At 40.8% G+C, this 15,569-nt stretch overlaps 1 protein-coding gene across 4 annotated transcripts in view; it reads right to left on the bottom strand.

Moving 5' to 3' along the window:
• Positions 1-15,569, bottom strand: part of ppp2r3a (protein phosphatase 2, regulatory subunit B'', alpha) — a 167,624-nt gene that overhangs the window by 52,638 nt on the left and 99,417 nt on the right. For all 4 annotated transcript variants that reach the window (XM_043701936.1, XM_043701934.1, XM_043701935.1 and 1 more), the window contains exons 3-4: positions 12,812-12,915; positions 8,747-8,849 (exon numbers count right to left, since the gene is read on the bottom strand). In XM_043701936.1, coding sequence (XP_043557871.1) covers positions 8,747-8,849; positions 12,812-12,915 — 207 coding nt within the window. The remainder of the gene's footprint in view (positions 1-8,746; positions 8,850-12,811; positions 12,916-15,569) is intronic.

Here is a 15,569-nt window from a genome sequence, read left to right as displayed (position 1 = left end):
GGTGAGGAGGGAGATATATCCCTGGTGGTGGGGTCTGTTTGGAGGTGGCGGAAATGACGGTGGATGATACGATGTATCTGGAGGTTGGTGGGGTGGAAGGTGAGGACCAGTGGGGTTCTGTCCTGGTGGCGATTGGATGGGTGGGGTTCAAGGGTGGAGGTGTTGGAAGTGGAGGAGATGCGGTGGAGAGCATCGGCGTGGTTCTTGCTGATTTTCCCTAATCTTCCCTTCTCCCCACCTTTTCTAATCTCAGGTCTCTCGTTCAGACACTGAACACCAAACAAGCTTGCTAACAGCTTTATGTGCCATGCATAACATGTGGCAACAGGCCTATCTGTATCTAGGTTAACATCGTTAAAAATCACACAACACCAGGTTATAGTCCAACAGGTTTTATTGGAAGCACACTAGCTTTCGGAGCTAGTGACAATCACCTGATGAAGGAGCGTCGCTCCAAAAGCTAGTGTGCTTCCAATTAAACCTGTTGGACTATAACCTGAAGTTGTGTGATTTTTAACTTTGTACACCCCAGTCCAACACCGGCATCTCCGAATCATAGGTTAACATCAGTGGTCATCATTGCCTGTGGTCATCACCTATAGGCCTCAGTGGGAGGTGGGATGCTGAGACTAACCACAGGATTTCATGTCCTGTACTTAAAATTGGGGGTGAAGGCAGGAAGCTGGTGGGGTTTTTAAAGTGCCCTCTCTGCCCCCAGTCATGTCACTAGTGAGGCAAGAAGACTGCCCACAGATTCAAATGATGACACTGTTGTTTCTTGAGCATATGGCTATGTGAGAAGGAATGGGTGAGGAGAGGGAAAAAGGTACAGCAACAGTAGGATGGTACTCATTAGAGTCCTCCCAGTTTCAGTCTACCTCAGTCAATGGTGTTTTCAACATCCCGTGTTGTCCAACATGCCTCACTGAAGGCAGATAAAAATTTGACATTTTGCAATTTTCCTCAGCTGGGGCTTGGTTATGAGCTACCTTTTCCTGAAAGTGGAGGGGATACCTATTCCGATGTTTTGAGTTTCAAAACCGCTTGCAGTAGTAATGCATTTTACAGTTCATTGAATGCATGAGTAAATGAGCATGTTTGAATACAGGTAAGTTTTACTTGGAGTTGAATTATGAACTGCAGCCTGAGCGGGTGCTAGGCTCCTATGGGGCTGTGGATACTGCACGATGAGAATTGAATGTTTTGAAAGATACAGCAGGAAAAAATTAACAGAATGCGAGGAAATCTTGGTACCATGCCTATTTAAAGCAATCACTTGATATAAGAAGCAACAGTATGTCCTTAACTTGGCAGTTTTGTAAAGATCGCCTATTTATTTCACAGAGGTGAGATTTTCTGATTCAGACACAAAGTCACTGATGTGTGCATTTATCTTGGTGGGGTTTGTAACTGGGGAGTACCTGGACTGCCAAATATGCCAGTCTTCCTTGGGTCATATTCATGCAGCAGTGCTTCAGCTGCTGCTTCCCTACATTGGACCGCACAGTGCATCCACTTGAATGCTGGGAATGTGACCACTTTGCTTTCAGTTCACAATGCTTGTTGCTGAACTAACAATGCAAGCATTTAAATTCTGTTGCAGCCCTTTCAACAGTAACAGCAATATAGCAAAGTTCTTTCTACTGTCCATCTGCTCCCATGGGCAAGTAGTAAGTTCAACATGAACATACTTGGTCCAAAGCCCAGAACTCTGATTGAATGTCCACAAGTGAAAAGCCTACAATGTTCCTGTCTGGAGCAAACAAAATTAGTAAGATTTACCCCAAATTTGCTCAGTTGCTTCAACAGGACAGTAGGTGGCACCCCTTCCTAGGTCATGTGCAGTGAGGCTTAACCCCCACACAGAATAATTTCAGAAACATTAGGAACCACACTTACCATGAGAATAAACCTGTTTAAATAATTTGATCTATTCTTATTTTAAAAATATGTTCAAATAGGTGACCCTTGCAACTCAATGACTGAATTTCCTCTCAGATGAGGAATTAGTAGGTTTGTGTGTGATGCTCATAATGTTGAAATACGTGCAGAATCTCATTAAGTGTGGGAGAATGCTGTTTGAACTTCTGTGTTAAATTCAAAAGCTCTTTTGCAGTGATTCATGTAAATGCTTACGACACATACACCCTCATTATATTCTCCAATATTTCTAAACTGACAACAGGTTTAAAAAAGGAAGGGGCCTTCACTCTCATAGAATCCCTACAGTGTGGAAAAAGGCCATTTGGCCAATTGAATATATCACACTTCCTTCAATATCACTGGGTCAATATCCTGGAACTCCCTCCCTAACAGTATTGTGGGGTATTTGTGTACATTCCTGATGAAAGGCTTAGGCTCGAAATGTCGACTCTCTTGCTCCTCGGATGCTGCCTGACTGGCTGTGCTTTTCCAGTGCCACATTTTTTGAGTCTGTGTACCTACATCAGTTGCTCTGCAGAGGTACAAGGAGACAGCTCACCATCTTGTCAAGAGCAATTAGGAATGGCCAATAATTGCTGCTGCCTCTGCTAGTGAAGTGTACATCCCTTGAATTAAAGAAAGTCCAGTGACATTACCATCATGACACGGTCTCTTGCTATGCATTTCATTTTCTTATGTGGACAGGGGAATGCCTTCACTGACAGCACTAGCATATCTCCAAAACTGTGCTCTGGTGTCATATTAGATTTATCAGCCTAGAAACTGTATAATGACAGGCTAATCATCCACAGGTGGCATAATCTCAAGGCCCATGTTGCTCTGATATCCACTGCTAGAAGCGGTTAGGTTAAGGTCAGCATCATGTTCCTCCTCTGATCTGGTTAAAAATCTGAGGTGTGAGCTCACTTCACACCTCTGTGGGGTAGTGTACTGACACACCAGCATGCTGCTTCTTCACAAACAGCTTGTTGGCTTTTAGAGGTTTAACCAATTCAAATCTTTGCTCCAAAAATAGTCTTATCTTCATTGGATAAGATTGCTCTTGCAAATCACAGCACTGCATTCAATGGAGAAGATTAGTTGCTGTGCTAGGCACCTACAGGAATATGGTTGGCACTAAACCCAGGGGAGTGATTTTATAATTCAGCAACAATTACATATCACAAAAGCTTCAGATCACACTATTTAAATGCAATTTGAAGACTGTTGACCAGTTTGGCTGTCGTTTGCAGAGGGGTAAGTCAACTTTCTTTTTAGAAGAAAATCACTGGAATTAAAAGTTATCCTCCCATCACTGCTACACATCAATTATAGGAAACAGGCAGGAGGCTGGAAGAACACAGCAAGCCAGGTAGCATCTGGAGGTGGAGAAGAGTTACACATAATACATTGACTTCTCCACCTCCAGATGCTGCCTGGCTTGCTGTGTTCTTCCAGCCTCCTGCCTGTCTACTTTGGATTCCAGCATCTGCAGGTTTTTTTTTGTTTCTTAGCACATCAACCATAGCCAAACACTATAATGTTACCACTTTCTTTGGCTAATGTGTATTTCAGCTGAACCCCACTAAAGTTGGTCAATTAATCACCGTGGGCAGCACTTTGATTAGATTAGATTCCCCACAGTGTGGAAACAGGCCCTTCGGCCCAACAAGTCCACACCGACCCTCCGAATAGTAACCAACCCAGATCCATTTCGCGCCGACTAATGCACCTAACACTATGGAGAATTTAGCATGGCCAATTCACCTGACCTGCACATGTTTGGATTGTGGGAGGAAACCGGAGCACCCCAAGGAAACCGACATAGACACGGGGAGAATGTGTAAACTCCACACAGACAGTCACCCAAGGCTGGAATCAAACCTGGGTCCCTGGCGCTGTGAGGCAGCAATGCTAACCACTGAGCCATCGTGCTGCCGCAAAGTGCGGCTGCTGGCGTTGTTTACGTAGCTATCCCTTGTGAACAAAGTCCTTCAGAGATCACACTTAATTTGCATCCCAAATAGAACATGATTCCTTGAGAGGTTACAAAGAGTGTTGTTTGAATTTGCTCATGCAGTGAATTAGCATCATTAAATATTTTCCTAATAAATACATTAAGCTTTGCCTTAAATTGAAACTATATTGATTAAGACACCAATCATTTCTGAATGTCAGTTTCCTGTTTTGCAGTCCCTAAAACCTTGGGGTAACAGAAGCAGGAAGCAATTTTGTGCACGTTGAAAGTTGACGTGTCACTCGTACAAAAAGCAATTTTACTCAAAAAGGAGATCAAGCTCAGACAACAAATTTAATCCAAAACTTAGGTATTTAACATTTGATAACAATAAGGAGAGGTGATAGATCAACTTTCATCACAGTGATATTTATCGTAATTCAGGACTGAAAGGTTGTCTGTGCTGTTGAGCTATCACACCTATAAGTAGTCACAAGGGGTCAACTGAGAACAAAGGAAAGTATACTATACGCAAAGTGTAGGAGCCACACCAGGCACATCGAAAATGAGGACTCAACTCGTTGAAGCTAAAGCACAGGATGACTTGCGTGCCAAATACAGAAGCAGCACGCAAAAAAACCATGTTGATATCACACAACGTATCAGATTCATGTTCCGCAGTCCTGCCTCACCCAGTCATAAATGATGGTGCACAATTAAACAGTTCACTGGAGGAAGATTTCACAAATATTCCCATCCTCGATGACTGGGGAGCCCAGCACATCAGCGCAAAAGATAGGTCTGAAGCATTTGTGTTCATCTGAAACTAAAATTGCCGAGTGGGTGATCCAACTCAGCCTCCTCCGGAGGTCTCAGAATCACGTATCACCCGGAGGAGCTGGTATCAAGAAATAGCTGAAGACACTGTGGTCCCTGGCAGCATTCTGGCATTGATACTGACACCTTGTGATCCAGAATTAGCTGTGGCCTGGCCAAAGTGTTCCAATAGAGCTACAACACTGGAATCTACCCAACAATGTGGAAACTTGCCCAAGTATGTTGTGTTCACGAAGTTCAGGACAAATCGACTCCAGATAATTTCTGCAATATTAATGCACTCTTGATCATCAGCAAAGCGTGGAAGGAATTGTTAACAGTGCTATCGAGCAGCATTTAAACAAACCCCACTCACAGATGCTCAGTTTGGATGCTGTCTACCACTAAGTCTCTCACCTCCTCACACTCTTGGATCGAACATGGACAAAAAAAGCTGATCTCCAGAGACATGGTGAGAGTGATTGCCTTTGACATCAAGATAGCATTCAATTGAGCATGACAGAGTTCAAATTAGTCAATGGGAATTGGAGAAACCGTCACATCTGGTTGGAGTCATACCTGACACACAGGAAGGTGATTGTGCTTGTTGGAGGTCAGTCATCTCAGCTCCAGGACATCTCTGCAGGAGTTCCTCAGAGTAGTGTCCTAGGCCCAACCATCTTCAGCTGCTTCAAAGACCAACCCTCCATCATATAGTCAAAAATGGGGACGTTTGTAGAGAACTGCATAATGTTTACTAGCATTCGAGAGACTCTGATACTGAACCAGTCTGTGTCCATATGCAGAGTTGTCTGGATTACATCCAGGCTTGAACTGATAAATGACAAGTGTCAGGCAATGCCCAGTTCCAAGAAGAGAGAATCTATTATGTCTTAATTGGCTCAATAGCACTACCATCGTTAAATCCTCTCCACTAACTATATCCTGGAGATTATCTATGACTAAAAGCTGAACTGGAGTAGCTATATAAACATCACTCACTAACAGATCAGATCCACGCTCCATGTTCCTACCTCATCTGCTTGTAAATTAAACAATTCAGTGGAGGAAGAATTCATAAACATCCCCATTCTCAATGACGGGGGCACCCAGCACATCAGTGCAAAAGATAACAACTCCAGTCTTCCCAAAAGCTGTCCATCATTTATAAGGCAGAATTTGATCAAATATTCTCCACTTGCCTAGATGGGTGCGCTCCAAGAACACTCAAGAAGCTTGGCACCATCCAGAATGAAACAGCCCACTTGATTGGCACCTTAATCAATACCATCTGAATTCATTCCCTTCCCCACTGACGTATAGTCACATCAATGTATATTATCTACAAGATGAGCCTCAGTGACTCATGTTCTTTTATCAGCCAGTGACTTCTATCACCTAGAAGAATAAAGAGAACAAATACATGGGAACACCTCAATTCAGGTAGAGCACTTATCAGGGACACCAAAACCTAGCTTAAAATCCTGCAAGTTCCGGCATCTCCAACCTGAGAATACCCTTATAAAAATTTTCTTCACATTCCACACATACAGGTGGCACAAGGTGGCCAGTCAGCTATACAATCAACAGCTATTTTTATTTCTGATGCAGCTGCCTCAGGAGACACCTGATTTCAGTTTGCAAACTTATTTCTTTTGTTTCATACACAAGGCAGATCAAGCAGGATCTATGGAGGGAGAAACAAGAGTTGCCATTTCAGGTCAATGACTAGCAGGATGGTCACCAACCTGAAACATTACCTCGTTTCTCTTCCTACAGATGCTGCCTGACCAGCTGAGCATTAAAGCACTTCGCTCAAATTTCATATTTCTAGTCATTCTCAGTATTTTGCCTTCTCTTTGTTTCAGTTGATTTCTCATTTTTAACATTTTAATTAAGGTTAAATAATTAAATTCAACACATTATGAACAAATCCAGGAACATAGAGGAATAGAATTTGTTGACACATTGTTCCATTTTTTTATAGGAACAGGCTAGTGGTCACATCAAATGTATATAGTCTTGCCACGTAATTTAACCTTTATCATTCAGAATCAATCTCATATATCCACACTGTGAATTTGGTGTGGCGTCCAGAACTAAACATTGCACTCAAGCTATGGTTTAACCAGCTTTGTACAGCTGTAACATGACTTCTAACCCATTGTATTCTAATCCCTAAAGCTCAACATTCCATTAGACGACTTTGTAAACATCTGTTGTTGACATTCTAAAAACGTTTGTTAGTGGCATTCACTGGAAAACTACTTAGGGCCAATTGAGATATTGGAACTTTTAACCATGCTTCAGAGAATTTTAAAATACTTCCAGGTTAATTATACTTTATTTCTTAAAAAGGTAATTGCAGATTTTGAATTTAATTCAAGTTTCACCATCTGCCCTAGTAGGATTTGAACCCATATCTCCAATGTCATTGGCCTGTGCCTCTGGATTACTTGCTGAGTGACACTACCACTATGCCACCACCTCCTTCATTTGCATTTACTCAACTTTTTTTCTTATGTTCCATCCATTTATGAAGAGAACTCATTGCTGTGGCACACCTTCCTTTTGCTCTATTGTCATTGTACTGCTTAGTTCTCTCTTACTCGTTTCCTGATTTAATTGCTTTGCACCTTTTTAGGTTTCTCTTAACCTAAAATGCCCAATGCACCATTCCTGACTATGACTGTAGTCTCTTTCACATCATTTTTACTATTTTATCCAACTAAGATTTGGAGATGCCGGTGTTGGACTGGGGTGTACAAAGTTAAAAATCACACAACACCAGGTTATAGTCCAACAGGTTTAATTCGAAGCACACTAGCTTTCGGAGCATTGCTCCTTCATCAGGTGATAGTCACCTGATGAAGGAGCGACGTTCATGAAGTTAGTGTGCTTCCAACTAAACCTGTTGGACAACAACCTGGTGTTGTGTGATTTTTAACTTTATCCAAATAAGATTGCTCCACCAAAATTTACTACATTGAAGTGCTTGCACAGCCTTATTTATTCTTCCCATTGGCTCTTGGGCCCAGCCTTGTTCAAGTGGAACTCATCTCAAAGCAACAGTCCCTTACTATGTTGGTGTAGTATGAAATACAACCTCTCATTCTGACAGCACCTCTTTTACCACATATCCCTTTGGCATGTGCAGATCCTTCAAGTAATAATCTACAGAATCTAATCCTGGAGGTTGTTCTGCAAAAAAAAAAGAGCCCTTAGTATTTGCTGAATTGGACCTCCCATCAATTTCCCTATGTTGTTGAACCTATTGTAGGCCACAATAGCTGAATGCTATACTCCTTGCCCCAGTATCCTTGCTCAAGATGTCATTTACCCTGGCATCAGGTTACACGTTGTTTGGACTCCGTTCTGAATCTGCATCCTCTCAAGTATTGAATAACCTAACACTTAACAAGTTACACTTCCCTTCCGACTCCATTGGAACAGTCCCCGCCCCAAGGGCGATGGTTGGCATTCTGGCTATCGTTTTGATCATTTTTATCCTCATACAGGTAAATACACTGGACTTAATTCTACCAGTTTCTGGTGACAAACTGAGAGGATTAATCATACAGCAGTTAATGAAATAAGGAGCGGAGTCCAAAATCTTCCTTCTGCCATTGCATATCACCAGCATTGGGAACCTTACCACCCACTGGGGAGTCAGCTGCATCACTTAAGGGCCAAATTAAAAATTTCTCACTACCCCATTGACATTTTGCTCACATTGGGAGGGAACACCATCTTGGCCAAGTCTACGATCCCTTCACAGTTTTAATCGATTCTTATCGAGGCACCTCAGAGTCTCCTCATTTTCAACCTAAAAGGGGAACCTCTTATTTTTAAACTAATTATCATCCCCTAAATGTCCCCTAATTATCATCATCCTCCCAATGTCCATCACTTCAAATCTCCTCAGTATTCCAAGCCAGTCACACACAATTTTTTAAAAAATTGCTCATAAATGATCATGAAAAAAATTGGTTTGTTAAATAGTACGTTGCATTGAAACATTCACAAGATGACAAAAGAGTAGGTGCAGACCTGCAGCAGTGGGATGAAGTCTTCCTGTTCCAGATAGTTACAGCCTGGTTTGGCAAGAAGATAAACAAACTTAGATGCATCATCATAGTAGTTCTGCAGTACTCTGTGAAAGATAGAACCATTGCACATATTACTCAGGGACAGTTTAAAAAAAACACATTTTGTACATATCAACAAATAGTCCTGCCTTAGATCTTTTTTCATTTCATCTTATATTAATGTCCTCTTTCTATACCAATCAACCACTAAAGACAAGCCGTTTCCATGCAATGCATCTAAAAGGCTCACGGGAATGAACAGGTGTGGGTGTCTAAGCCAAAAGCTCTCTTAAAGAACTGGCACAGGCCCATGGGTTGAATCTCCTCCTTTCTGCGCTGTGATTCAATGATTACTTCACCAATTGAAAAAATTGAATCAAATCACCTCATTGATTCCCTCTTAAACTGTCCAATGTCACAATAATATTTTAGAAATTTTCTATTAAAGTTTTCTAGTAACTTTGTATTCCTCACTCTGTTCAATCTCTCTAAGATCTTTGTGTGAAATGATCTGCCTGTACTGCTTGCAAAACAAAACTTTTCATTGATGTGTAACTGACCAAAAAGCTGAGAAATTGTGCCTCCAGCAGCCTTCTTGGTTAAATATAAAAAATCTCAAAGTATTATTTGAAAGAGGAGCAGGGATGTTATCCCTGGTGACCGGGTGAAGATCTATTCCTCCATCACCATCAGTTTTAAAAAAATCTTTACCGCACCATTATCAAATAGTTTTTCATGGCAGCTTGCTGTGTGCATATTGGCTACTGTACTTCAAACAAAGTTCATTAAGATATCCAGTTGTCAAAAACAGCACTATAGAAATGGAAGCTTTACTTTCTTCTTTTAGTTTTGTACTCTTATCACCTATTAGATTAGATAATGTTAATAAGAAAGATGAATTTGTCTACATTATTCATTAACTATCCGCCTTAAAGGCAACTTCAAAAATCTAACAATGCTGACTTTGCCCCAGTGTAAGTTTTCGCATTTATCAATTTAGTTTTTTAAGTTCTGAGGATTACAACCAAATGGAACTTTCAAATTCTAGCTACTTATTAGCATGAAATTAAAGTGTAATTCACCTGTGCTGAAGCTCTGACATCATTCAGATAATCAAAGCCATTATCCTACAGCTGCAAGATAAAACATCAAAGAAGGTCCCAAAAGTAAAAACAAAGTTTTATATCCATATTCTTCAGTCAGTCAAGGGAAATTTACCTTTACACCTCAGTCTATAAAATATAGGAAGCAGTTTGTTTTATATTAAGCAGTATAGTTTACAGTTTGCAACATTTTCACTACCTGTGTACTCCTTATATTACATTAAACGACTCAAATTACCACTAGATCTTTTTGACCTATGTGAAGGGCATACTTATAAGTATAGTATGCACATTATTGCTTGGTGACAATAGATCATAACAGGTTTTCCAGAATCCTAATGGTTTCATTGACCCAGTGGAAAACGTTCATAACAAGAGCCAAGAATATGAAAAGGCCATTTTACCTATCGCATTTTATCCCCCGATCACTCAATCCCCAAGAAATTGATATTTACACTTACAAGATTCAGTTTGTGTTTCTTCCTCTGCTAAACTATCTGCAAGACTGTTTCAAACATACATAAGAGTAAAAATCATTGATCTTTAATAGCAATTTAGAAATTTTTCATGTTAAATTCAAACTTGTTTATTGCTAGACTAATTAAGCAACAACTTGGATAAATGTAACAGAAGTTAAATCGACATACTAAGGGACTAAGGATTTGATATTATATCCACTAGGATTTGAAAGGAAGTTTTATGAACTAAAAGTTAAAATCAAAAGAAAAATAAACAAAAGTCCTGGAAAGAAAATTTCCAGATTTAAATAGGAGATTGAATGAAATACAGATCTATTTTGAAAGGAAACGTTTATTCTTTCTGGGATGTGGGTCAATACTGTGGCCTTTCCTTAATTGCCCTTGGGATTGAACCTGTTGGGATTTTAGAAAAATTAATGGTAGCTTCATGGTCATCACTATCAAGATTAGCTTTCAGTTCCAGGTGTACCAGCTGAATTCAAATTCCACCAGCTGCCACCCTGGGATTGGAACCCATGATTTAATTTCTTATTTACACACGCACCTAATTACAGTGAAAAGTTTTGTTTTGCAAGCAGTACAGGCAGATCATTCCACACAAAGATCACTGGGTGATTGAACAGAGTGAGGAATAAAACGTTACAGCTCCAAAGAAGGTGCACAAAAATCAAGATCAACATTAGATTTGAAATTTGAGAGGCCCATTCAAAAGTCTAATAACAGGAGGGAAGAAGCTGTTGTTGAACCTCTTGCTACATGCGTTTAAGCTTTTGTATCTTCTAACTGACGGAAGAGGTTAGAGGAGATCATAGCCGGGGTGGGAGGGGTTTTTGATGATGTTGGCTGCCTTTCAGCGGCAATGAGAAATGTAGATGGAGTCAGTAGATGGAAGGTTGGCTTGTGGAATGTTCACCAACTTTCTGTAGTTGTTCCCAGAATGTTAGCCTGGGCCACTAAGTTACTAGTCCAGTGACATTACCACTATGCTACAGTTTCCCCATGATCAGACAATGCCCTGGATCACAGGGGCTTAAAATTGCCAGCTTGATGTCTGATGATGGGATTCCAATTCAGTTTAAACTGATAAGAAGTTTTTCACTGACAGCCATGAAGGTCCTGTAAAGCCACATTTAAGAATAAAAGAGGAATTCAAACAAAAGGAATCAGGATAGTATAAATTTTTTGCGCATCCCCTTCACTTCATCACTGGTGGTTGTGCCTTGCACTGTCTGAAGTTAACTCCTAGACTTCACTCATTCGACATTTTTTCCTTTCTAATTCCCTTTCTTCCTTTAACATATATTTCAGCAACACGTTTCATCAGATAGTATCTTTTGACATTGAGCAAGCTGCTTCACAGAAGTGTATACAAACAAAATTTCAGATCAGTTGACACAGGAGGAGATTAGGACAGGTAATCAAAAACCTGGTTAAAGAGCTAGGTTTGAATGATCATATTAAGGAAGGAAAGAGAAATAGGAAGCAGAGGTCTTTAGGGAGGGAATTCCAGTCACGAGCTAGCTGAAAGCAGGACTGCCAACGACAGAGTAAATTAAAATTGGGAAAGCACAGAAGTCCCCCTGACCAAAATTATAGACGTCCCCCCTATGTGCCTCTTTGTTTGGTTTGGAGTCCAGTTTGAATTGACTATGCTTCTATATAGTACCTTGGGATGTTTCTCTCTGTTAATGATGCCAATAAATGCAAATTGTTTTTAAATCTATGGCTCTGTTCAAACTGCCTTCTAAACATAAACCACTCCAGCTTGCAAGAAATGAATCTGCCCGAAAGCCGTGTGGAGAGGATTAGTTTGATGCGCGCAATAAGATTAATCTGTTTTAGGATTGTTTCACATTTCTAAACAACATTCAGGCAACTTCGTATCTCATTGTAAAAGCAACATCATGTAAAAAAAGTGACTTATCTAAACAACAAAATGAAATAAGTGAAAAGAATTGACTTAGTTAACTGTGGCTCAACGACACGCTTCTTGCCTCACATTTAGAAAATAATGACTTCAAGCCCCATTTTCAAGAGAGATACATATATACACAATCCAGATTAATACTTCAAAAAGGATGTGCCATTCTCTCTTTAAACCAGGCTCCCATTTACTCTCTCTCAGACAAACATAAATGATTCCCTGGCAGTTTTGAAGAACAGAGGAGTTTTCCCAATATCCTGGCCTTCATTTATATCTCAACTAGCATCACCTAAAACAGATTATCTGGTCAATAATTTTATTGTGGTTTGTGGGATCTTGCTGTGCTCACAGTTCAATACGACAGTTTAAAGAAGTGCCCAGTTGGCTGTAAAGTGGTTTGAGACATCTGGAGGTCGTGCAAGGTGCTGTAGTTATTTTCCATGAATGTGAGGTACACGCATCCTTATATATTACCTGCTGGTCACTGCAATAGCAAAACACAGGACAGGGCTGATACTCACTTTCTCCACATTGTTACAAAAGAGCGTACAGACACAAATCCTGTCCGTTCTCCACCAGCAGAAATGAACATGGGGGCTTTCCAGTACAAAGGACAGCCACATGCCTGAAAAAAGAAACAAAAATCAAACTCCATATATAGCTTTCCTTTCACAGAAGCCAAAAGGGAATGATGAATCTTTGAATAAATCTATCACAAACATATTTAAAATAAAGTGGGGTTTCCACTGCAATTTAGCTGATATTGGTTGTGATAAAAGCATGCTTTATTTCTTCAATTGCCCAACATTTAGAAATTTTCTCCATCCACATTTGTCCTTTCACTTCTCTAAGCTGGGTTTCAATACAGCCCGAAAGATTGATTCTGTATAATGACAAGTTTTTAAAAAAAAACTAGTATTTACTCTGTACGTTAATGTAAACCCCGGTTTATATTAAAGTCGGACAGTGAAATGTTTTACGAAGCTGACTATTTCTAAACAGATAGTAGCAGTGGTGCAGTAAAAGAAATGCTACAGGTCTCAGCATTGATATTAAAAAAGTCATTTTACTTTACCCACTTTATGATGATGTCTGGTAGAAAATGGAAACATTAGAGTCAAAAGCATTGGACTTTGGTTAAAAGAGATTTATGAAATATTTTGGCTTGTATTAATAATTGCATCACTGGGTTACTTTGAGGATTTAAAAAAAAAATTCTCTTCTTGATTTGGCTAAAATAAATTAAAGTTTGTTGAATGATAAATTTTTATGGTTTATAGGATCCAATATTACTCTCTCCTTTGTTCTGACAAAGAGACTCAACCCAAACCTACCTTAGATAATGAGAGACTTGCTGAGTCTGATTTTCACACTTTTAATCAAAATGTTGGGGGGGAGGGGCAGGCATTAGCTGGGCACCAACACAGCAGTTCCACCATCACGATACCGCGACCTATCAGGTACCAATCAGCTAAATAAGCGCTGACAAGCAGCTTAGGCGAATTCTTTCACGTATTGCAGGCTTTGTCATTGGTATTGATGACTGCCAACAGCCAGACCTTGTCAGCTTGTCCAAACAATAGTCAGTCCAGGACTATTCCTCAGGGGATCCAGCCGTGAGAAGGTAAGTGTTCTTCATATTCTTCAGCCAGGGTTAGGGTCATAGGGGATGTGGGTCAGACAGTCGGGAATTTAGCTACTTTTCCAGTCTACCAGGATGACAGGTAATTGAGGCAATGGTGAGTTGAGGCCCTTAACTGGTGAACAAGGTAAAGTCATTACAATCCCAGAGGACCATTGGGCTGCTCTCTCATTAGAGTGAGATGGCTGGTTTAACCTGAGAGTTGCTACACCTCAGGTGAGGGGAATGGTCAAGTAGATGGGACCTTTGTGGTGACCTCAGCTGATGTGGGAATTGAACCCATGCTGATGACATCACTTTGTACAGCAAACCAGCTGTGCAGCCAAATGAGCTAACCAACTCCCTTACCACGAATGGCACCTTAAGGTCCTTTAACTGGCGGAGGGATGGAAATGTGTGGGCATCACAGTGGTACAGCGGTTAGTATTGCTGCCTCACAGTGCCAGGGACCCGGATTTGACCGAGCCTTGGCTGACTCTGTGGAGTTTGCACGTTCTTGCCGTGTCTGCATGCGTTTCTTTGGATAGTCTGATTTCCTCCCACAGTCCAAAGATGTTCAGGTTAGGTGGTTTGACCATAGTAAGTTGCACCAATATAGTGGCCAGGGATGTGGAGGCTAGGTGGGTTAACAATAGTAAATGTGGGGTTATGGGGCTAGGGTGGATACTGTTCAGAGGGTTCATGCAGACCCGATGGGCCGAAAGAGCCTCCACTTGTACTGTAAGGATATTATGATTTGAAGTCCCTAAAGAATATTTTCATATAGCATTTAATTGATATGGATGGGTATGACATGAACTGTGTCGAGAGGGTGATGCTGGAAAAGCACAGAAGGTCAGGCAGTTTCCAAGGAACAGGAAAATCAACGTTTCGGGCAAAAGCCCTTCGTCAGGAATCATGACATAAACTGTGTGCTAGTTTATGGAGTTGAAGCAGTTAAGTGCTGAGGGAAACGAGCCTCTCTTTTGTGTTGCTAAAATCTTATTTTCAACCTGTTGGAATTGGTTCTTACTCTTAAGCATTGAATTTATAAATGGGAGAAGGAACTAATTGGTGAGTAATGAGGAGTAATTTTATTTTCTACTCTGCAATCTGCAGTTTATTGCAAATAGTCCTGAAGTAAGCTTAAGGTAAGGCAGTGCAGCTCTGTTGTGTGGAACGGTTATCCTGTGTCACATGGGGACTTGTGGTCTTATCACATAGACAAGCATATGTGTGGGAACTGTCACTGGTTGCAGGCACTTGTACTGTAGGCTTTTAGAGCTTGAACAGCAGCTGGAGACATTCTCGTGCATCTGTGAGGCATTGGACTTTGCAGATAGCATGTTTAGCTAGGTGATCACACTTCAGGATAGGGGCATATAGGCAGCTAGGGAATGGGTGACCACCAAGCAGCTACTGCAGGTGTCCCCTGACATTATTTTGCTTACTAATCTGTTCTCTGTTCTGGATACTGGTAAGCACAATGGTTTCACACAGGTATGTGAGTGAGGATAAGCACATGGTACTGCAGGTGCCTCAGCAGTATAGGAGAGACTGAAGAGTGAAAAAGCATTAATGAGAGATACTTGTTAGTTTAGGGAACAGACAGGTGCATCTGCAGCTATAGACATGACTCCAGGATGATAAGTTCACCC

Source organism: Chiloscyllium plagiosum, chromosome 13, assembly GCF_004010195.1.
Source record: "Chiloscyllium plagiosum isolate BGI_BamShark_2017 chromosome 13, ASM401019v2, whole genome shotgun sequence".
Lineage (NCBI taxonomy): Eukaryota > Metazoa > Chordata > Chondrichthyes > Orectolobiformes > Hemiscylliidae > Chiloscyllium > Chiloscyllium plagiosum.
This window is presented reverse-complemented; position numbering and strand designations above follow the sequence as displayed.